The 23,322-nt window shown below is 48.6% G+C and overlaps 1 protein-coding gene across 10 annotated transcripts in view; it reads right to left on the reverse strand.

Annotated features, from left to right (window-relative positions):
- vit (vitrin) overlaps positions 1–23,322 on the reverse strand; it is a 42,290-nt gene that overhangs the window by 13,408 nt on the left and 5,560 nt on the right. The window contains exons 1-15 of one of the 10 annotated variants that reach the window (XM_033021797.1): positions 21,668–21,832; positions 20,408–20,544; positions 19,516–19,575; positions 18,952–19,108; positions 10,776–10,909; positions 8,202–8,279; positions 7,477–7,659; positions 6,776–6,814; positions 6,615–6,674; positions 6,464–6,526; positions 5,899–5,967; positions 4,444–4,512; positions 2,428–2,496; positions 1,011–1,076; positions 578–643 (exon numbers count right to left, since the gene is read on the reverse strand). In XM_033021797.1, coding sequence (XP_032877688.1) covers positions 578–643; positions 1,011–1,076; positions 2,428–2,496; positions 4,444–4,512; positions 5,899–5,967; positions 6,464–6,526; positions 6,615–6,674; positions 6,776–6,814; positions 7,477–7,659; positions 8,202–8,279; positions 10,776–10,909; positions 18,952–19,108; positions 19,516–19,575; positions 20,408–20,441 — 1,147 coding nt within the window. In that variant the 5' untranslated portion in view covers positions 20,442–20,544; positions 21,668–21,832. Of the gene's footprint in view, positions 1–577; positions 644–1,010; positions 1,077–2,427; positions 2,497–4,443; positions 4,513–5,898; positions 5,968–6,463; positions 6,527–6,614; positions 6,675–6,775; positions 6,815–7,476; positions 7,660–8,201; positions 8,280–10,775; positions 10,910–18,951; positions 19,109–19,515; positions 19,576–20,407; positions 20,545–21,667; positions 21,833–23,322 lie in introns of those variants that run through there. The other 9 variants (XM_033021800.1, XM_033021798.1, XM_033021796.1 and 6 more) reach the window with 9 other exon arrangements.

Raw genomic sequence — 23,322 nt, forward strand, 5'->3', positions numbered from 1 at the left:
ACACTCATATGCTGTTGCCTCCTATTCAGCTTAAAACCCCACAATACAATGTTTCACACACCTGCCCTAGTGCGTTATACCGTAAGATACAGGAAAGTCCATTCAGAGAATTCAAACTGTCCACATCAAAATGACAATCACCTGTGGGGTTGTGTTGTGTCATGGACTTCTGTGTTTGTGCTTTTTTTTAATTTTATTTTTAAATATGTTTTATTTATTTATTATTTATTTTATGTTTCTTGATTGTAAGGAAAATCCATTTTGTTGTCTCTTATGAGATAATGACAATAAATTGAATACAATCACCATGAGATGGAATAACTACTTCAAAGGAATAAAACCAAATGTAAATCTACAGATAAACAGCCACTGTAACTAATCAGCAGAATAATATCTACTAGTGGAGGAGGGATTAACCATCGTACAGGCCAGAGGCCTTCTCCTGTGTTTTTATGGCAGCCTTCTGTACAAAGGAATGTTTTTATGGCTTTTTCTTTGTGAATGTAAACACAAGAGAAAGTCAGTGGTGCATTATCTTGTGACATGTTGAATGTAACACCAGAAATGATTCACATACTTGGCAACGTGGGCGACTCTGGGCTGTATTCCCATGGTCTGTTCCTTGGTGCCGCAAGCCTTTGACCTTCAATGAAATAATAGCAACATTTATTTGTTGTGACCCCGAAATATTAATCACGCCAGGGGAGTTTTTGATTAGCAGCCCACAGTGCATTAGAGAATGTTGCTGTTTGCAGCCATGTCAACAAGTGTTCGCCAAAGACGTGCAGGTTTGTAGGTAAATTGCAGGATGTGAAACTGGGATAACAACTAGTGCAACACGGGTGATTGGTGGTTGGTGGAGTGGACTTGGTGGGCCGATGGGCCCATTTACTCGCTGTATGTCTAAACGAAACAAAATGTTAAATCGTGAGGGGAATGTCTATGCTCACTTGCATAGCTGTGAAAGTTGGCACAAGCACAATCAACACGTGAAATACAGAGCCACATACCATGGTCTAACGAGCTGAACGTCCCTAAGCTTGGATCGTGGACTCGGTGATCCTGGACTCGGTGGTCTGATAAGTTAAACAGAACAATTATTGAACTAAATGTGTATGATGGAACAGCAGATACTGGTTTATACCAAAGCAGGATCTGAAGAAGGGTTCCGAACCAAAACGTCACCTATTCCTTTTCTCCAGAGACACTGCCTGACTCGCTAAGTTACTCCAACATTTTGTGTCTAATTATTGGGCCAAGTCTGATCAATTTCTGGTCCAATAAAGTCTGCTCTATTTCACTGCCCTTCATGACACAGACTAATCACCATAACCTGATCAACACTGATAGCTTACAGCAAACTCGTGCACAGAGCAGGAAGAATTTGGCAACACCACAGATTCCTCCTGTGCTTGTCCTGTCTCAGGTCACATTGAATGGTATTGTCTTTGCATCATAACGGCAGTCCATTCAGCCCAGCTGCTGCTTGCTGGGATTTATACTCCTGCCACAAACACCCGATATCACCCTCAGCTTATCCCACCTACATCACCCCCCCCCCTGTTAAATGCATCCTGCTGCTCAGTCATATCCTTCCAGAGCCAGCGAGTTCCACATTCCCAACACTCAACAGGGGAAGAGATTTCTCCTCCATTTCCTGATGAATTTTGAATTGAAAGACACAGGATAGAAACAAGGGGAGAGAGGGATTCAGAGGGCGTGGAGAGTGGGTGAGGGTGATGGGAAGATGAATCTGAACACTTCTCTCCACAATCCCAGAATCAGTCCAGCAACAGCTCAGAGAGAGAAGTCAGGAGAACCTGTGGTCCATCCCAACAGCTGGAAGGATGGGAGATCAGAATGCACCCTCGTGTTGTGATGCTACACCTGGAGTTCCTTAATACCGTTCCTGAGAGCTACACTGGCTCGCACCCACCCACGACCGGTCTCCCACCTCATGAAGGGGAGCCTGCCCTCATCTAGTTTTGGACTAAGTCAACCCGTGGCCACCTCGCGTGTTGCATTCCTTAAACCTCTCTGATCCAGGACCTCTCTGATCCACTACCTTTTCCTGTTCGGCCAGGACTTTGCTCTGCAAATCCGTGAGGATTGGCTCGAAATCCAAGGGCAGCAAGAGTCTTGGTGAGTAGGACAAGCCCCTACTGCAGAAGTGTTCAAGAAGGAACTGCAGATGCTGGAAAATTGAAGGTACACAAAAATGCTGGAGAAACTCAGCGGGTGTAGCAGCATCTATGGAGCGAAGGAGATAGGCAACGTTTCTCCTTCGCTCCATAGATGCTGCTGCACCCGCTGAGTTTCTCCAGCATTTTTGTGTACCCCCTACTGCAGATAACTGGCCAGGCCTGTGACATGAATTAAACTGGGACATTGTTATGTAATCGGCACAACAGTACCAAGTGTACTTACTGCGAGCGTTCTGATCGAGGTCCAGTAACCACTTCTCGTATTCAGTCGGCCCGGGCTTGGAGCTGTACGCTGTAAGTGTGACAACAGTTAGCCAGGCCTGATCTACAGTGCGTGGGGTGTGGTGGGTGGGAGGACAAGGCAAGAGGTGGGATTCTACCTGCACACTCCAGCAGCGGTTATTAGACACGGATCACCTCTCGGGCAGAGGGCAGCAATGCTTCCCAACCCTCGGGCCCTGACCCAGGGGAGAGAGGTCAACTCCTCACCGCCATTATGGTCGGAGTCTGCTGGATGTCCAGAGAGGACTTTGGGATGATGGCAGCAGGAATTAATGGTGTAATGGTCCTTTATTGTCACGTGTACTGAGGTACAGTGAAGTTTGATTTACCACACAGTCATACCAAAAAAGCACCAAGATACAAAACTACATAAAGATTAAATATAAACAGCCACGTGTGATAATCCCTAGGGCACCCAGCTTAAGTGGAGACCCACAGCCATCAGCTCAATGTCCGGGCCACACACACACACGCTCCTTCACTGACCGCTGTACTCTCTCTGCAGTCCCCGTCTGCCCAAAGTCAGAAAGCCGTCCACACTCACAGAAACATAGAACATAGCTGCAGGAGTAGGCCATTCGGCCCTTCGAGCCTGCACCGCCATTCAATATGATCATGGCTGATCATCCAACTCAGTATCCCGTACCTGCCTTCTCTCCATACCCCCTGATCCCTTTAGCCACAAGGGTCACATCTAACTCCCTCTTAAATATAGCCAATGAACTGGCCTCAACTAACTTCTGTGGCAGAGAGTTCCAGAGATTCACCACTCTCTGTGTGAAAAATGTTTTTCTCATCTCGGTCCTAAAAGACTTCCCCCTTATCCTTAAACTGTGACCCCAACATCGGGAACAATCTTCCTGCAACTAGCCTGTCCAACCCCTTAAAATTTTGTACGTTTCTATAAGATCCCCCCTCAATCTTCTGAATTCTATCGAGTACAAGCCGAGTCTATCCAGTCTTTCTTCATATGAAAGCCCTGACATCCCAGGAATCAGTCTGGTGAACCTTCTCTGTACTCCCTCTATGGCAATAATGTCCTTCCTCAGATTAGGAGACCAAAACTGTACGCAATACTCCAGGTGTGGTCTCACCAAGACCCTGTACAACTGCAGTAGAACCTCCCTGCTCTTATACTCAAATCCTTTTGCTATGACTCCACTCCCACTCCCACTCCACCCCCACTCGCACCAGGCTCCAGGATTACCTCCAAGTCTCCACCGGGGCAGGCAGCTCGTCCATTGTGACCTCATATTCCCCACTGTGATGGACGGCCAATAACTTTGACCATCTTCCTAGTTTTCCACATGTTCCTGTTTCTCTGGCACCACCCTCCTGCAGGACTCTGCAGCTCCCACTGGTGAACGGCCACCAGAACTGGTGTGGACAATGTGGAGCAGCCATCCTTATGTGGGAAAGAAAAGCGTCTCCCAGACTCCAATCCGCATTCTCATCCTGAGCTTCACCTACCGCATTCTCATCCTGAGCTTCACCTACCACCCCCTCCTGAACCCATCACACCGCCTGCACCCATTCTGTTGAGGCCGACAGACTTGTCCCCAACCAACCAAGTCACACCCACCACCTGCGCCCATCCCACTCTGTGCTACAACCCCATCCGGAAAAAAACATCCTACATCCACCCCAACCTGCACTTTACTCCAACCTCCATGATCCCACCACCTGCACCCGTCCAGTTAAGGCCTTTAGACTTGCTCCCTCCCAACCCTGTCACATCAACAACTTGCATCCATCTGGATGCCTGCACCAAAGCCACTATGTCTGACAATCCCACCCCCACCCAACCAGGGCACATCCTGTTCCCATCCCACCCAACGTGCACTAACCGGAACCCGCCCCCCATCCCCACACACTCACAGCCCTTCTCCCCGTGGTACTGCAGGGAAACACACCCTTCAGAGAGGTGGGGGTTAGTTTGTGCTTCAGTGAACCTGACCTGGGTTGGCATGGGTCTTCACTTCACTCCAGGAGTAGGCAGGGTCGGGGGACAGGCCAGCATAGTCAGCTGTAGACACAGGGAGAGTCGCCTGTTAAACACCATCAATGGAACTGTAGACGTGTGCGGGGAGCCTCGACACCATCGTACCGCAGGGCAGAGGAGGGGCAGGCTTTGACACCGCAAGGACAACGCAACTCTCCTCCCACCTCCCATTACACCACAGGAATCAAACTCCCCCAGATAGAAAATTTGCACAGTACATGAATAATCTGTGTCGATATCATCTCTCCATAACACTCACACACTTGTGCACACACTCACTCACACATAAACAAACTCTCTCATGCACACTGACTCTCACCCACACGTGGACTCTCGCACGCACAATCTCACCGACACATATATACACATTGTGCACACTGACATAATGTGCATGCACACACATGCAAATGCAAACACGTACACACACATAGATTATACATGTGCGTATGTACACACACACAATGGTGTGACTCGGGTTGCCAACTGTCCCGTATTAGCCTGGACATCCCATATATTGGGCTAAATTGGTTTGTCCCATACGGGACCGCCCTTGCCCCGTATTTGACTGCTACTATCGGGTTGAGGGGAGCGCTGCATCCGGTCCCGCCTCACCCGTCCCAACGTAGTGCAGCCCATGGAGTGCAGCAGCAGCGCCTGGCCTGTGGCCCCGTCGGTCGGCAGCCCGGCCAGCTGCCCAACCTTCGGAATTTCTCTTACAGCCGACACCATCTCCCCTCCTTCTCATGGCCGATCATTGGTTCATGAGTTGGATCAGGGTGCCGGACTTTGAGCGCGGGCCAATACTCCTCAGCTGGCCCGCCGGCTGGGCTTTGTGTGCAGTCCAGCACCCGGGCCAACTCACCATTCACCCATCCACGGCCGAGTCGGTCAACAAATTGCCCTCGGGAATTTGTCCCTTATTTTGACCTTTTGTCCCTTATTTGGGAGTGAGAACGCTGGCAACCCTAGGTGTGACCATGACTGGGCCACACGAACTCCGTTATATTTCCCAGAATTATCAGTCTTCCCAACTCCAAACCTATGGCTCTATTTCTCAGCTGTATTTATATATTTGTGTGTCCCCCACCAATTCCCCTTCACAATAATGCACTCGCTGAAGCAAAAATTGCTGAGTCAGTGGAATGTCTGAAGGACAATGTATTTACTGTTCTGGGGAACTTTACACAAGACAAGGCAGTCTCAATGTACTCCACTGCTAGAGAGGAGCCCGTGTTGGAAGCCACAGCTCATGTAGCGATGGATGAAGCTCTGGCCCAAAGATCATAGAGCTCCGTGGTCTTTGCTCTGGCCTTCATTGTGAATCTCCCCATATGTTGTGAACCCACCCATGTGCATGTTGTGGGGGCTGTGGACTGCGGAGCGATGGATCAGTGGCGGCGGTTCACTCACCGTGTTGTTTTACCGGAGGAACCAGCCAATCCGATCTGGGCCGTGCCAGCTGAGCTTGTCTGGTGAAACCTGTCGCAAAAGAGTCACCGTCAGAGTGTGAGGGAAGAGATCACAGCAGCCCACTGCTCCCAAACCCTCCCTCCGGAGGGGTGAGAGAGAACAAGCTATGTCCAGAGAGGGTGAGAGAGGAGGAATGAGGGAGAGAGAGAGGAGAGGAATGAGAAAGAGAGGAAGAGAGAGAAGAGAGGAATGAGAAAGAGAGGAATGGGAGAGGAATGAGAAAGCAAGGAAGAGGAAAAAAGAGAGGAAGAGAAAAAAAGAGAGGAAGAGGAAGAAAACAGAGGAAGGGGAAAAGAGATGATGAGGAAAAGAAGAAGCAGAGAGAAAATAAATAAAGTAGATAGAATGAGATAGAGAAAAGAAGAAAGGAGGCGAGGTTAAAAGAGGGAAAGAAAGATGAAAAGCAGATAAATAAAGGGACAGGAGTGTGTAGAGGGGGCAGGGTGTAGGAGTGTTGGGTGCCAGGGGTTGTGTCTGTGGTGTCCACATGTTGCGAGTTACCCACCGTGAGTGGGGCCCAGGCCTCCCGTCTGACGTACCGCGACGGCCGGCTCTGACCGGTGAACCCCTGGTGGCAACAAGAGCAAGATGCGGCATTACACAGAGCGATCCCACCCACACATTGAATACAAGAGAGCGGAGGGGCGGTGTGGTACCTGCATGCGGCAGAGGGTAGAAGCTGTCGGCAAACCCGGACAATCCCGACTCCCGGAACGCTGGTAAGGAAAGGTCACTCAGTCAGCCTGGACTTTGACAGCATCATATGCCAGAGGCATCAGTTAGAGAGACAGAGAGACAGACAGTGCCGGCTACTTACCTGATCGCTGCCCAGTGCCCACTACAGAGTGACCGTGGCCTGGAACCAAAACAAGGCGTTAGACGTGGGTTAACAAGATTCACCCACAGTAGTGCGTTGTGAAAACTAGCGGCACTGTGTTAAAGGGACAGTCCTCGACGAGAGAGAGTTAATAATCCTACGACCGTCCAGAGAGAGAGGATGAGAGGGGGGGGAGAGAGGAGGAGAGAGGGGGGGAGAGAGGAGGAGAAGGGGGAGAGAGGAGGAGAAGTGGGAGAGAGAAGTAGAGGAGGAGGGGGGAAGAGGATGAGAGGGGGGGGGAAAGAGAGGAGGAGGGGAGAGAGAGAAGGAGAAGGGGGAGAGAGGAGGGGGGAAAGGGAGAGGAGGGGGAGAGGGAGAGAGAAGGGGGGAGGGGAGGTGGAGAGAGAAGAGGGGGGGAGAGAGGAGGGGAGAGAGAGGAGGGGAGAGAGAGGAGGGGGAGAGAAAGAGATAATGGGGGAGGGGGGGGGAAAGAGAGTCAGAAAGAGAAGATTCACAGAGAGAGGGCCGGAGAGCGAAGGTCAAGAGAGGGAGGATCGGGGGGGGGGGGGGGGGGGGAAGAGAGAGGGCCGGAGTGGGAGAATGACACAATTATAGGGCAGACCACCAGAACCTTTTTCCAAGGTCCTGTTCCTGTGCTGTACTGATCCATGTCCCACCCCTGCATTCTCCACCCCACTCACCTGGTTCCCTTGCCCCTGGCCACGGCGAGGCGGGCTGTCGAGAGGCGGGGGTCGCCCCGGGGGTTTCGGGCTGGGGGAGGTGGGTCGGGGAGAGTTGGCGTGGAGCCGGCCGCGGGGTCGCGGGCTGCCGGGCGATGGGGATGCTGGTGGGTGCCGGCGCTGCCGTGGTCTTCAGCCTCGCTGCTGCCCAGAGCACAGAGCCAGATAGAAACAAGGTCAGTGAATGAGGGGCCACAGACCCACCCTAACCCCGCCCTTCACCACTACCACCACCCTCCCCCGCCCCTCGCAACCCACCCCGCACCACCCACCTTGCCATCCTCCTCTCTCTTTCCCCTGCCCTCCCATCTCCTCTCCCCTCTCACACACACACACACACAAAGACTCCCACACACACACACACACACACACACACACACACACACACACACACACACAAAGACACACACACACACACACACACACACACACACACACAAAGACTCCCACACACACAAACTCGCATACACACACACACATACACACACACACACACACACACACAAAGACTCCCACACACACAAACTCGCACACACACACACACACACACACAAACACACACACACACACACAAAGACACACACACACACACACAAAGACACACAAAGACACACACACATAAAGACACACACACAAAGACACATACACACACACACACAAAGACACACACACACGCGTCAAATTACCGGTTCTTATACTAGAGCGTCGTGGAGGTAGGTATTCCAGGATCGATGGGTAGGTCACTCCTTTCTGCAGCTTGGGAGCTGGGGGAACAGATGAGACCAGGAGGGGGGTTAGCTGTGAGATCCATGTCCGTGGTGGGCAGCCCAGCGACGTCATTCCCACCCTGCCCCGTGGAGCACAGTCAGCTCTGGGTCAGACCACAGGTGCCACCGCTCATTGAGCCTGCGCTCGCCAAGGACGAGTGTTGTGCTGAGGGACTGTGACTCCCGCACAGCTGATGACCCTTCACCTGAAACAGCAGCCCACACCTTTGGATCGGTGTTTGGATCACGCCGTGCGAGCAGATTCTGACAGGGACCGGCACCGGGAGTTACAAAGCAAGATAACAAACAGTTCCCAACCTCTGGAAAAACAGAGGCTGAGGGGAGACCGGATACACATATATAACATTAGAGAGTATTAGATAGGGTAGACAGACAGAATCTTTTGGAAATATCAAATACTGCATAGATTTACAGTGGGAGTGGCAAAGTTCAAAGGAGATTGCAGGACAAGTTTTTTGACACAGTAGGTAGGCGCATGGAACAATAACGGCGTTTAAGAATCTTTTGGATATTACAATCTGGTTTGGGAATTGCTCTGCCCAGGACAAGAAGGCTCTGCAGAGAGTACTGCGTTCGGCCAAACGCACTATGGGAACTTCACTCGCCCCCCTGCAGGAACTATACATCAGGAGGTGCAACTCCAGCGCCAATAAAATCATGGGAGACCCCTTCCACCCCTGCAACGGACTGTTCCAGCTGCTACGGTCAGGCAAACGCCTCCGTTGCCATGCGGTGAGAACGGAGAGGTTGAGAAGGAGTTTCTTCCCAGAGGCCATTAGGACTTTAAACTCCTATCTCACCAGGGACTAGCTTTACTGAACCACTCTACTGCTTTTTCTTAAAATTGCTGAGGTTTTTTCCCTTTTTCCTTCCGCCCACAATATTTAATATGAAAAAGAATATGTGATTCTGTTCCATTCTGTTTGTAGTTTGTTTGGTTGTTTGTTTGTTTGTCTTTTTGCACAAAGTCCGCGAGCATTGCCACTTTTCATTTCACTGCACATCTCGTATGTGTATGTGACAAATAAACTTGACTTGACTTGACTTGGATGGCCACATGGATATGTAGGGAATGGAGGAATATGGATTACGGGCAGGGAGATGAGTTGGTCTTGGCATCATGTTTAGCACAACAGTGTCTGGCGAAGGGCCTGTCCCTGTGCTGTAGTGTTCTATGTTGGTATGGTATGGCTGAGCATCTCTGCTTATTAGTTACATAATCAAGTCAGATTTGTTTTCAGTTGTACAGTAGGGTGAGGAACAGGTCCAATCAGTGTGTGCAGCATACAGACATGGCCAATGTGATCGGAAAGTCTCCAGGAAGACGTCAAGTCAATGTGAACCCCCCCGCTAATGTGACGTTTGAGCAGAGAAAATAAGCCAATGGCCATTCCAGTCAAAGCAAGATTACAAACAGATAAAAACATCACATGTTGTTCAGCAACACTAGGAAGATTTGTTGGCGTTCATCTTAAAGACAGAGAGATCCACTGTTGACATGGCCAGCACAGAGGCACAGCTAGTGGAGCTGCCATCTCACAGCTCCAGAGATCCAAACATAGACACCAGAACCAGGGGCCACAGTTTAAGAATAAGGAGTGAGCCATTTAGAACAGAGACGAGGAAACACTTTTTCTCACAGAGAGTTGTGAGTCTGTGGAATTCTCTGCCTCAGAGGGCGGTGGAGGCAGGTTCTCTGGATACTTTCAAGAGAGAGCTAGATAGGGCTCTTAAAAATAGCGGAGTCAGGGGATATGGGGAGAAGGCAGGAACGGGGTACTGATTGGGGATGATCAGCCATGATCACATTGAATTGCGGTGCTGGCTCGAAGGGCCGAATGGCCTACTCCTGCACCTATTGTCTATTGACACAAGATGCTGGAGTAACTCAGCGGGTTGGGCAGCAACTCTGGAGAAAAGGAATAGGTGCCGTTTCGGATCGAGATTCTTCTTCAGATCCAAGTTTGATCCCGGGGTGCTGTCTGTATGAGGTTTACACGTTCTCCCTGTTGACTACATGGATTCTGGTTTCTTCCCATATCTCAAAGGGGTGCAGGTCGGTAGGTTAAGCGACCTCTGGAAATAATTTCGTGTCGATTCTGGAGGAATTCAGTGGGAACAGCAAATAATAAAATTGGATTGATGTAAATGGATGCTTGAAGGTCAGCACAGGCTCGATGGGCTGAATGGCCTGTTTCCCAGCAGTGGCTCTATATGTAGGGACGGTGGGCTAGGACCCTGCGCTGCTAGTACGTATTGGGATCTGACCATTCCTTCCATTTAACCATAATGAGAAGACAATTAGGAATAAGATCATTCTGATCCCATCCCATTCTCTTGTGTTGAGCATCATGTCACCTGTAAAACCCGGCGTGATGTTGTTACCCTTCATACCGGTCAGCTGATAAAATCACAGATGAAATAGACCAGAACAGTCTGTGATCTCAGTAAAGGCAGCTCGGAGATAATTACCCAACACGACGAACGATTCCCTCCACCGGGGGAGGGACAGGGAGCGGACACCATTAGACAAAGTCCCCTTGTAGCTGGAACTGTTGGGAATCTTCCGGACGAGGATCTTCCCTCCTCCATTGCTGATGACACCACTGCGGGAGACAAGGGCAGGTTAGTCATTCCCCCACATCCACCCTCCCTCCCTCTGTTATCTCCTCTTTTATAACCCTCTCAAGGGGCAGGAAAGCAACCCACAGGGGTTTACAGGACATGGAGGAAGGAACAACACATGTTGGTTTTTACCGAAGGTTGATACAGAATGTGGGAGTAACTCAGCGGGTCAGGCAGCATTACTGGAGAGAAGGGATAAGTGATGTTTTGGGTCGGAACCCTTCTTCAGACTGAATGATATGGAAACATAGAAACTAGGTGCAAGAGTAGGCCATTCGGCCCTTCGAGCCTGCACCGCCATTCAATATGATCATGGCTAATCATCCAACTCAGTATCCTGTACCTGCCTTCTCTCCATACTCCCTGATACCTTTAGCCACAAGGGCCACATCTAACTCCCTCTTAAATATAGCCAATGAACTGGCCTCAACTACATTCTGTGACAGAGAATTCCAGAGATTCACCACTCTGTGTGAAAAAATGTTTTTCTCATCTCGGTCCTAAAAGATTTCCACCTTTATCCTTAAACTGTGACCCCTTGTTCTGGACTTCCCCAACATCGGGAACAATCTTCCTGCATCTAGCCTGTCCAACCCCTTAAGAATTTTGTAAGTTTCTATAAGATCCCCCCTCAATCTTCTAAATTCTAGCGAGTACAAGCCGAGTCCATCCAGTCTTTCTTCATATGAAAGTCCTGACATCCAGGAATCAGTCTGGTGAACCTTCTCTATGGCAAGAATGTCCTTCCTCAGATTAGGAGGAACCCTTCTTCAGACTGAATGATATGGAAGGCCAGAACAAAACATTGACATTGGAGAAATCAGCGTTCATACCGCTGTTGCAAGTTGCCCAAGCAAAATAGAGGATGCTGTTCCTCCAGTTTACATGTGGACTCACTCTGACAGTGGAGGAGGTCCAGGATGGAAAGGGCAGTGTGGGAATGGGAAGGGGAGTTGGAATGTTTGGCAGCCGGGAGATGGTGGAGGCCAAGGCGGGCAGGGCGTGGGTGTGCAGCGTAATTATTGCAGGAGTCTGTTTGGCACAAAGTAAACGTCAGTGCAGTGGTCCAACGCCTTGTCAAACCAATACCTTCCATGTAGCATCTTAAAGGGGCGGTGAGGTGGACAGCTTTTGGGAAGGGAACCCGGAACTTTAGACAAAGAGAATTCAAGGCGCAACTATTGGTCACGGTGTGAGTCGTGAGCAAGAATTCAGGTCCTTGGAACCAAATATGGAAACGATCACATTCTCGAGTGTTGTTTTCACTCAAGCTGTGATGCACCCCGACAGTACACTCTCTGTGATAAAGGGTGAACCAGTGGATATGATATATCTGGCTTTTCTAAATGCTTTTGGTTGGGTCCCACATCAGTGAGTCATTCAAAACAGATGTTGATAGATTGCTGAGCATTTGGGGAACCAAGGGATAGGAGGAGAGGGTAGGAAGGTGGGGCTGAAGGAAACCAACCAGTATCGTGCTGAAGAGCAGAGCAGGCTCAATGGGCTGAATGGCCTACTCCTGTCCTCCAGCCAGCACCAACATGGCCCCTGTCAGTTTGCTTCCTCCGGCTTGTATCCTAGCACAAACATTCCCTCCAAGCGCCCCACTCCTCTAACTCCTCTAAAACACAAAACACATTTGAATTCTAACTGTTCCTTCTTCTTGTGAAGTGTCTTCAATCAAAAATATGAAGTCTGTTTCTTTCTCCACAGATGCTACCTGACTCGTTTCTAACTCACATCACAAGACACAGCAGAGTGGTGAAAGTGAGAGGGCACAAAGGCATGGGGTGAATAGCGAAAGGGAGCAAGAGAAGGGGGGGGGGGGGGAGAGAGAGGGGGGTTAGAGAAAGGAGGTGAAGGAAAAAGGAAGGAAATGAAGAGATAAAGAAAAAGGGAGAGAGGATAGAGAAGGGGGAAGAGTACGTAGTGAAATTGGCAGCGGGGTAAAAGAATGAGCATAGAAACATAGAAAATAGGTGCAGGAGGAGGCCATTCAGCCCTTCAAGCCAGCACCGCCATTCATTGTGATCATGGCTGATCGTCCCCTATCAATAACCCGTGCATGCCTTCTCCCCATATCCCTTGACTCCACCAGCCCCTAGAGCTCTATCTAACTCTCTCTTAAATCCATCCAGTGACTTGGCCTCCACTGCCCACTGTGGCAGGGAATTCCATAAATTCACAACTCTGGGTGAAAACGTCTCACCTCAGTCTTAAATGGCCTCCCCTTTATTCTAAGACTGTAGCCCCTGGTTCTGGACTCGCCCAACATTGGGAACATTTTTCCTGTATCTAGCCTATCCAGTCCTTTTATAATTTTATATGTTTCTATAAGATACCCCCTCATCCTTCTAAGCTCCAGTGAATACAAGCCTAGTCTTTTCAATCTTTCCTCATATGACAGTCCGGCCATCCCAGGGATCAATCTCGCTGCACTGCCTCAATCACAAGGATGTCCTTCCTCAAATTAGGAGCCTAGTGAGCGAGAGAGAGGGGAGGAAGGGAAGAGAGAAAGAGACAGTGAGAGAGAGAAGAGGAAGGAATAGAGAAAGACAGGCAGAGAACGGAGAGGGGAGAGGGAGAGGATAGATGAGCAGGAAAAAGAGAGAACAAAAAGACTTAGTACAAGACAGCCACTCAGTCCCCAACCTCCCCTCAGTTAATGTCCCTTTCTCACCTGATCCCCTCTCCTGACACTCATTGCTCTCTGCCTTGAGCAGAATTTTACTTCGGAGTCACGTGAGTGACTTCGTGAAGAACCCCGCCTACGGCGCATGCGTGTCATATCGCATACACGCATTGAACGTGTCGGACCTGGGGAGGACGTCCCCTTGAACGGGAGAGTTAACAAGCCGGTCGACGGCAGGTAAGTGATTCTGCATTTTCACCGTTTTTTAGGAATGGATAGAGGACGCAGAAAGGCTGTGAAGAAGCTGCAGGATGTCGGCGGTAAAGGTGCCGGGGACCCGCAGCAGCAGCCGACGGCACAGGCAGTTTGCGTTGAGCCAGCTGTGCCAGATTCAAACCCCGCGCCGGGAAAAACTAATTCTAGACCGGGCGGGAAGGCGAAACGCAAAACGAACCGCTGGGAAAGTGAGCCCGAAAAATCGCCGGTAAATACTTACTTGTATAGCAGTGATGATGACCAGCTGCAGGGCATAGAGCAGCCGGCAGCGATCGCATCTGCAGAGCTCGGAAAACAGTACGAGTGGCTGCAGCATGTGGGGCCGTCATCTATCTGTTTGGAGGAGTACCGGGACGGCGAAAAACGGCGTTTGCAGCGGCCGGGAGCAACCAGAGCCGGTAGGCATGGCGACGAGTTGCGATTTAAACCGCGTGCGACTAGTGCCCGAGGGCACGAAAGTCGGCAGGAGCGGTGGGCTAAAAAGAAACACCCGCGAGCGACTAGTGCGGGAGAGCACGAAAGTCGGCTGGAGCGGTTGTGGGAGGAACATCTCCATAGTGTCAGGCTCCAGAAAATGGATAAAAGCCGCACACATACAGGTGTAAGTCCCTCAGAGCATGGCCAGAAAAGGCTGCTGGACATATCATCCTCATCTGAAGAGGGTGTTCAAGGGCTGCCTGACTCGGACTCTGAACAAGAGTCAGAGCCACGTTCCCATATGGAGGATGAGGGAACACAGTTGCTGGACATGGTGCACACATATTTCCAGCAAGAAGAAACTGGAAAAGACCTAGAGGCCAGGATGGCGGCCAGCATTGATTATATGACGACCCATCACCTCAAAACTGATACCTTAGCTGAGGTATGGGCAAGACATTTACCTCCGCGAAATTGTGCGGCTCTGAATGTACCCAAGGTGAACCGAAGCATTTGGAGACACGTGGGGCAGGATATTCGGAGTCTGGATATAAAAATACAGAATGCTAGTAAAGGACTCTCGGCGGGTATAACAGCTTTGGCCCGTAGGCTGGAAAATGTGGATATGTCCAATGACATGAAAGACGCTTTAGCACTGTTTTGCAATGTTCAATTTGAACTGAACAACATCAGGAAAGGGGCTATTCAGCCAACGTTAGACCCAAAATTTGCAATCCTGTGCAAACAGAAAGCCATAAAACCTCAAAATTTGTTGTTTGGGGGTGACCTATCAAAACAGGTCAAAGATTTGGAGGAAGAGGCCAAAACGTTGGGCCTAATAAAAGCGACCAAAGGATATGTCGGAAAACGGTATCATCCTTATGGGACGACTAAAAAAGCAAGTACTAGTATGTATAGTACGAAAAATTGGAGAGAGGCCAGAGGAAACCAGCAACAGCGTCCTTTTTTAGGGGTTGGCCCGGGACGCCCACAATGGAAAATGCGGAAGCCTCCACTTCAACATTTACCCCACTTTCAACCTCAAGGCCCTCCGCAACCTCGGTTAAGACCAAGAAAGTAACACCACCGATAACCATGGAGGTAGGTGGGTCTGTGCCTCAAAAATTAATAAGGAGCACAGAACTTGGAGGGAGGTTGCAATTTCATTTGGAAGCATGGTGTAAGTTAACTGTGGATAGGTATATCCTTAGCAGTATTAAGGGATATCTTATAGAGTTTATACACATACAAGAACCTCCAGTACAACATACACCGGACAGAACTTATATGCTTACCAAATTAGACAGAGCTAAAGCAAAAATTGAAATACAAAGGTTGTTCACGAAAGGAGTAATTGAAAAAACCAAACATGAACAACAGGAATTTGTCTCAAATATATTCATTAGACATAAGAAAGATGGGGGTTGCCGGATAATTATTGATTTATCAACACTTAATAAGTTTGTACAATATGCTCATTTTAAAATGGATACTTTTAGTACTGCTACAGAGCTAGTGTCGGCAGGCTACTTTATGGCAAGTATTGATCTGCAAGATGCTTACTATACGGTACCCATCAGAGAAGAACACAGACGGGTTTTGAAATTTAATTGGATGGGTCAGCTTTGGCAATACAAGGCGCTACCAAACGGGCTAACGTCAGCCCCTAGATTATTCACAAAAATTCTTAAACCAGCTTTGGCATTTCTTAGACAACAAAACTATAGAGTGATGGCATATTTGGATGATATCTTGATTGTGGGGAAAACTTATGAATTGGCTAGTAGAGCAGTGGTTGCCACAAGAAAATTGATGGAACAGCTGGGATTCATTATCCATCCAATTAAGTCAAGATTAACACCTGCAACTAATATTGATTACTTGGGGTTCACTATTAACACACTTGATATGTTAGTGACTTTACCTATAGGGAAAGCCACTGAGTTCCAAGAGGATTGCACAGAGCTTATTAATACCGTTAAACCATCCATTAGACGGGTAGCCAGGATTATTGGGAAAATTATAGCCACGTTTCCTGCCATTCAATTTGGACAAACAGATGCCAGTGCACTGGGTTGGGGAGCAACGGATACCATCTCGAGCTCTGGAGGGAGATGGAATATACAGGAAACTAACCTACTTACCACAAAGGGTATAAATTACTTAGAAATGTTGAGTGCTTTTTATGGTTTAAAATCTTATTGCTCGGGAATGATTAACCAGCATGTTAGATTGCAGATAGACAATACCACGGGGGTGGCATATATAAATCATATGGGTGGAAATATATCAATATCCTGTGATGAATTGGCAAACCATATTTGGGAATGGTGTATCCAAAGGAATATTTGGTTATCGGCTACGTATCTACCAGGGATACTTAATTCAGTGGCAGACGCCAGGTCACGAAAATTTAATGAAAATACGGAATGGATGTTAGACAGAAAGATATTTTCTGATATCACAGCAAAGTACGGAAGGCCGGATATTGATCTTTTTGCATCCAGGTTAAATCATCAGTTACCTAGGTATATATCATGGGAACCAGATCCTGAGGCAGAAGCTACAGATGCTTTCTCTTTGCACTGGGGGAAATGGTTCATTTATGCATTTCCTCCTTTCTGCCTCATCAATCGGGTACTACGGAAAATTCAGCTAGACTCGGCATCTGGGATTCTCATAGTACCTGATTGGCCTACCCAACCATGGTTCTCGGTGCTGCAGGATTTGGTGCTTACACCATATATTACTTTAAAACATAGTCCTCAGTTGCTGGTGCATCCGGTGACTGGGGACAGCCATCCTTGCCATAATTATCTAAATTTATTGGTTTGTAGACTCTGAAGGAACCATTTCGGCATATGGGTTTATCTGATAGAACTGTGGACATGATCACAGCAGCACAGAGACTTTCCACTCAAAAACAATATTTATGTCATGTCAAGAAATGGACTAAATACTGCCTGGACAACAATCTAGACCACAGAAAGGTGGATATTCCAGCTGTCCTAGAATTCCTCACAAGCCTGCACTTTGAAGGACTCAGTTACAGCACGGTCAATAGTGCTAGGAGTGCCTTGTCCAGTTATTTATGGGAAGGCACAGAAAGACAGGGTGTCGGCTCACATCCTCTAGTAATAAAACTGCTACGAGGCATCTTTAACACTAACCCACCAAGGGCTAGATATAGCCAAATCTGGGATGTGAGCGTAGTCCTAAAAATGTTACGGAATTGGTCACCGGCTACGGCATTACCGCTAAACTATCTAACTATGAAAATGGTTATGCTTATGGCGCTGGTCACAGCGCAAAGGGTCCAGTCATTACAGAAGTTAAGATTGGATAACTTGACGGAGGCGACAGGAAGGCTGATTTTCGTGATCCAGGGCCTTATTAAGCAAAATAGACCAGGATCAGCGGGTCAGGTGATAGAGTTCATAGCCTATCCACAGGATGAACGTCTCTGTGTAGTAAAACACATCATGTTATATATGGACAGAACGAAGGCTATCAGAGGCAATGAAAAGGCTCTTTTAATTAGCCATAAGAAGCCATACCATAAAGTCTCGACTCAGACCATTTCACGGTGGCTGAGATATTGCTTAGTTCAGGCAGGAGTGGACACTAATGTATTCAAATCTCACTCCACCAGGGCTGCATCTACATCAGCAGCTAATCGCCTGGAGGTACCGATGGACAATATCCTCAGAACTGCAGGATGGTCATCAGAGAAAACGTTTCGCACATATTACAACAAACCAGTTAGAAAAGAAGAAACGTTTTCGGGCAAAATTTTGAGTTCTATTTAATTTACACCTGAAGCTTATAAGGTTTATAAATTGATTTAATAAATATTATTTACAATTTTTGCTTAAAAATGTTGGTATCATTGTATTTTTTTTTTAAATACCAGTAACAATTTCTCCCAAACTACCAAGGCAGTTGTGAAGATTGGACTCGTTCCACGGCATGAGGTCACAGAGCTTTGAAGTCTTCACGAAGTCACTCACGTGACTCCGAAGTAAAATAGTAAGATTAAACGAGAACTTACCAGTTTGAAGTTTGATCTTTATTTTATGAGGAGGAACGTTGAGGGAATACGTGCCCTCCGCTCCCACCCTTATATGGTCATATCTTAAACTGGTATCTCTTTAATAATCTTACTATCTTAGGTCATTATTTTCTATCTGTGACCTCACACCGCTGCTTTGAAGAATGACACGCATGCGCCGTAGGCGGGGTTCTTCACGTATTCCCTCAACGTTCCTCCTCATAAAATAAAGATCAAACTTCAAACTGGTAAGTTCTCGTTTAATCTTACTATTAATGACGGGTCCTCCACAGCTTGGAGTAGCTCGCTACCCACCAGGAGAACATAAGCAATCTCTCACCTCAGTCCCACACCCGAGACGGTGCTCCTCGTGTTACAAAACACAGCGTCCACCGCATCCCCACCCCTCGCAATCCTCTTCACCTCCCGCCTGTCATCGCCGCCTGTGCTGGCTCAGTACTGCTCCTGTCTGCTCTATCGTTCCCAAACCTCCCACCCCAAGGACCAGCCCAGAGAATTGAGACAGCACGGGAACCCAGGGCCGAGTGGTCTCCCCGTAGCTGGTTCCCAGTGAATTGGGGTGCAGGCGGATGCCAGGTGGTGCTGGGCAGGAGAGAGTGGAGTTGGAGGGAGAGCGAGCGGCTGACCTGTGGATGGCAGCCACGCAGACGCTGGAGACAGAGGCGTAGATATCGGTGCCCCACACTGCCTGTTTGGTGCCCGTACACCCGGGCGGGCATCGCGCCACGAACTCCGACACCTTCACCTTGGCCGCTCGGATATCACAGTCTATCTGAGGCACCGCTGCAGCAAACAACACAAGTGGTGGTCAACATCGCGGTAATAAAGACAGGGAAACTGTTAGAGATAGTCACAGGAATCGGTTCCACCCAGGGCACCATCTCCCCTGTCTGAACAGCCCCCCAGCCCTGAACAGCCCCCCAGCCCTGAACAGCCCCCCAGCCCTGAACAGCCCCCCAGCCCGGGACGGTCCCATCCCTGGATCGGCGCCAGCTCAGAATTCGTCTGGGCCAAACAGCCGTCCGAGGGTCAAGCCGTCCTGGCACAATATCGGACTCTACATCAGACCTCCTCCGCTCTAGAGTCCCTCGCTATCTCCCGAGTACCACCCCGCGCCCACAGTTAGCCGGCGCCGGGCTCATCGCTTTGTGCAGTGTTTGGTCCGGGTGCTGCCGACACCTTCCACCTACATGGTCTTTTTTTCCTCCGCTCCTTCCCGCTCACACCGGCGGCCAGGGTCAGCAGCAGGGCTGTGAAGAGGAGACAGAGAGAGAAGCGGTGGTCAACACAAGCCATGCTTGGGAAAGAGGACGGAACACAAGCTGCTCAGCACACCAGGGAGAACATACCCGCTCCCTCAGCGGTTGCAACCAGCTGGGTGTACATGGTGTGTTTAAAGGGAATGTGGAGTTTGATGAGAGTGCAGGAAACAGATCTTACTGAGCTTTGGAGCATGCAGCGATTATTCAATGGACGCCTGCATGCACTAAACAATTGATATATGCACTGGAGCATGCAACAAACAATGGGTATATGCACTGGAGCATGAAATAAACAATGAGTATATGCACTGGAGCATGCAATAAACAATGAGTATATGCACTGGAGCATGCAATAAACACGGATGGACACCCATGATGACTGTAAAAGAATCCTGCGTCAGACTGGTTCAATAACACGGGTGTGAACATAGACGGGGCGATTGATCTTCAATCAGAGGGTGGTGAATCTGTGGGATTCATTGCCACAGAAGGCTGTGGAGGCCAAGTCAATGGATATTTTTAAGGCAGAGATAGATAGATTTGTGTTTAGTATAGGTGTCATGGGTTATGGGGAGAAGGCATGAGATTGGAGTTAGGAGGGAGAGATAGATTAGCCGTGATTGAATGGCGGAGTAGACTTGATGGGCCGAACGGCCTAATTCTGCTCCTATCACGTATGAACTTATTGTGACAGACACTCGGTTACATATGGGGCAATATGTCGGATACAGAGAAACTACACGGCACCTGCGCTCAGTATCACATCCCTTCAGCTACTGATCCATTCAAAGCAGAGGCAGGAGGGACGAGGCTCACTTACCGAGGGTGGAGGCTGTTGCAACAGAGAACCACATGGTGGGACTGGGGATGCGGCGCCGTTAGACTTCCGGCCAATTCACTTCACGAACAAGGCTTCTTCTGACCATGAGATGAAATAACGAGCAGTTATCCGAAATACTGAAAAAAATAAAATTCTGATTTGCAGCAGCATAACAGGCCTATAAATACAGATCATATATAATAGATAAAACATTGAATACATTATTAACCACAACACTGGTGCAATCAAACCCAAGTTCCTTAGTTCAATCAAAAATAGTACCTAGAAGTTCATAGTTGAGGTTAGTGGTTTGTAGTTCATGGCTGTTGAGAAGAAGCTATTCCTGAACCTGGTGACCAATGTTTTCAGACTCCTATACTTTCTTCCCGGTGGCAGGGGTGAAGAGAGCGTGGCCAGGGTGGTGTGGGTATTGATGATGCTGGCTGCCTTATTGAGGCAGCGCCTCCAGCAAATCCCTTCATTGGTGGGGAGGTCAGTATCCGTGATGGACCGGCTTAGGTCCACCACCACTCACTGTGTGTAGTCTTCCACATCCCCGGGCGCTGGAGATGCGGAACCAGGCTGTGATGCACCCAGTCGGCGTGCTCTCTAACGTACACCTATAGAGGTTTAAGAGAATATCCGCCCTCCGTCCCCACTCGCAACACTGGGTTGCGCCCGATCAGGTTCCTGGTGGAAGCTTCGTTTCAGCTCCAGGGAACAGGAGGGGAATGTGGCAGGACTGGAGTTGTGCCCCCTCGTGGACTGATGCTCCAGGTGCAGGGGCCAGGGTCAGTTGGAGTCACCTTGTACCACACCCGGGCAGAGTGTGCCAGCTATTTAGGGCACTGCCCATGGAGGAAACGCGGCGAGGCCGGCAACTTCAGGACAACGTGCATTAGTGGCAGTGTTTGAGTGAGTGATATGGCTCAGCTGCAACGTAGGTTGAGCGGCCGCTGACTCACAGTGCGGGAACCCCCGGTTCAATCCTGACCTCGGGTGCTGTCTGTGGCGAGTTACACTTTCTCACCCTGACCTCCGGTTTCCCCTCACATCCCAAAGACATGGTGTTTGTAGGTTAATTGTCCTCTGTAGATTGTTCCTAATCCTGGTGTGTATGGGGCGGATGTAAAAAGTGGGATGATTTAGAATTAGGTGAATGAACGAGTGATCTATGGTCAGCATGGACTTGGTGGGCCGAAGGGCCTGTTTCCATACTGTACCCTCAAATCAATCAATCAATCTCAATATATGTTTTACCTCAAGCCCGGAATGAGAGGGTGCAGGCAGGTTTAAATATCTACCAGACGATCTTGTGACAGAACAGCTCTTCCTCACTAATAAACCAGACACGGCAGCAGAGACTGAAGCCTTTGGGAGGGTGTTCAACTTTAGACGGAAGAGATGTGGATGTTATTGGTGAGCCGTGGCTGGAAGCCATCTTACAGGAGGTAGAGAACACAGAACTTGTTTTTGAAAGTGTAGAGAGAGTTAACTACATTGCGTTTTGGCTTGGTGGTGGTGGGGTCTATCTTATGTGGACTGTTTTTGTTGAGTGGGTCTCTTATTAAAGTTCGGGTGACCACAAAGAAACAAGCAAGACTGTCTGACTGTGTCTGGTGGGTGGGTCTAGAATAGTAAGATTAAACGAGAACTTACCAGTTTGAAGTTTGATCTTTATTTTATGAGGAGGAACGTTGAGGGACTACGTGAAGAACCCCGCCTACGGCGCATGCGTGTCATTCTTCAAAGCAGCGGTGTGAGGTCACAGATAGAAAATAATGACCTAAGATAGTAAGATTATTAAAGAGATACCAGTTTAAGATATGACCATATAAGGGTGGGAGCGGAGGGCACGTAGTCCCTCAACGTTCCTCCTCATAAAATAAAGATCAAACTTCAAACTGGTAAGTTCTCGTTTAATCTTACTATTTTACTTCGGAGTCACGTGAGTGACTTCGTGAAGACTTCAAAGCTCTGTGACCTCATGCCGTGGAACGAGTCCAATTTTCACAACTGCCTTGGTAGTTTGGGAGAAATTGTTACTGGTATTTAAAAAAAACACAATGATACCAACATTTTTAAGCAAAAATTGTAAATAATATTGATTAAATCAATTTATAAACCTTATAAGCTTCAGGTGTAAATTAAATAGAACTCAAAATTTTTCCCCGAAAACGTTTCTTCTTTCCTAACTGGTTTGTTGTAATATGTGCGAAACGTTTTCTCTGATGACCATCCTGCAGTTCTGAGGATATTGTCCATCGGTACCTCCAGGCGATTAGCTGCTGATGTAGATGCAGCCCTGGTGGAGTGAGATTTGAATACATTAGTGTCCACTCCTGCCTGAACTAAGCAATATCTCAGCCACCGTGAAATGGTCTGAGTCGAGACTTTATGGTATGGCTTCTTATGGCTAATTAAAAGAGCCTTTTCATTGCCTCTGATAGCCTTCGTTCTGTCCATATATAACATGATGTGTTTTACTACACAGAGACGTTCATCCTGTGGATAGGCTATGAACTCTATCACCTGACCCGCTGATCCTGGTCTATTGTGCTTAATAAGGCCCTGGATCACGAAAATCAGCCTTCCTGTCGCCTCCGTCAAGTTATCCAATCTTAACTTCTGTAATGACTGGACCCTTTGCGCTGTGACCAGCGCCATAAGCATAACCATTTTCATAGTTAGATAGTTTAGCGGTAATGCCGTAGCCGGTGACCAATTCCGTAACATTTTTTAGGACTACGCTCACATCCCAGATTTGGCTATATCTAGCCCTTGGTGGGTTAGTGTTAAAGATGCCTCGTAGCAGTTTTATTACTAGAGGATGTGAGCCGACACCCTGTCTTTCTGTGCCTTCCCATAAATAACTGGACAAGGCACTCCTAGCACTATTGACCGTGCTGTAACTG

Source organism: Amblyraja radiata, chromosome 5 (genome assembly GCF_010909765.2).
Source record: "Amblyraja radiata isolate CabotCenter1 chromosome 5, sAmbRad1.1.pri, whole genome shotgun sequence".
NCBI lineage: Eukaryota > Metazoa > Chordata > Chondrichthyes > Rajiformes > Rajidae > Amblyraja > Amblyraja radiata.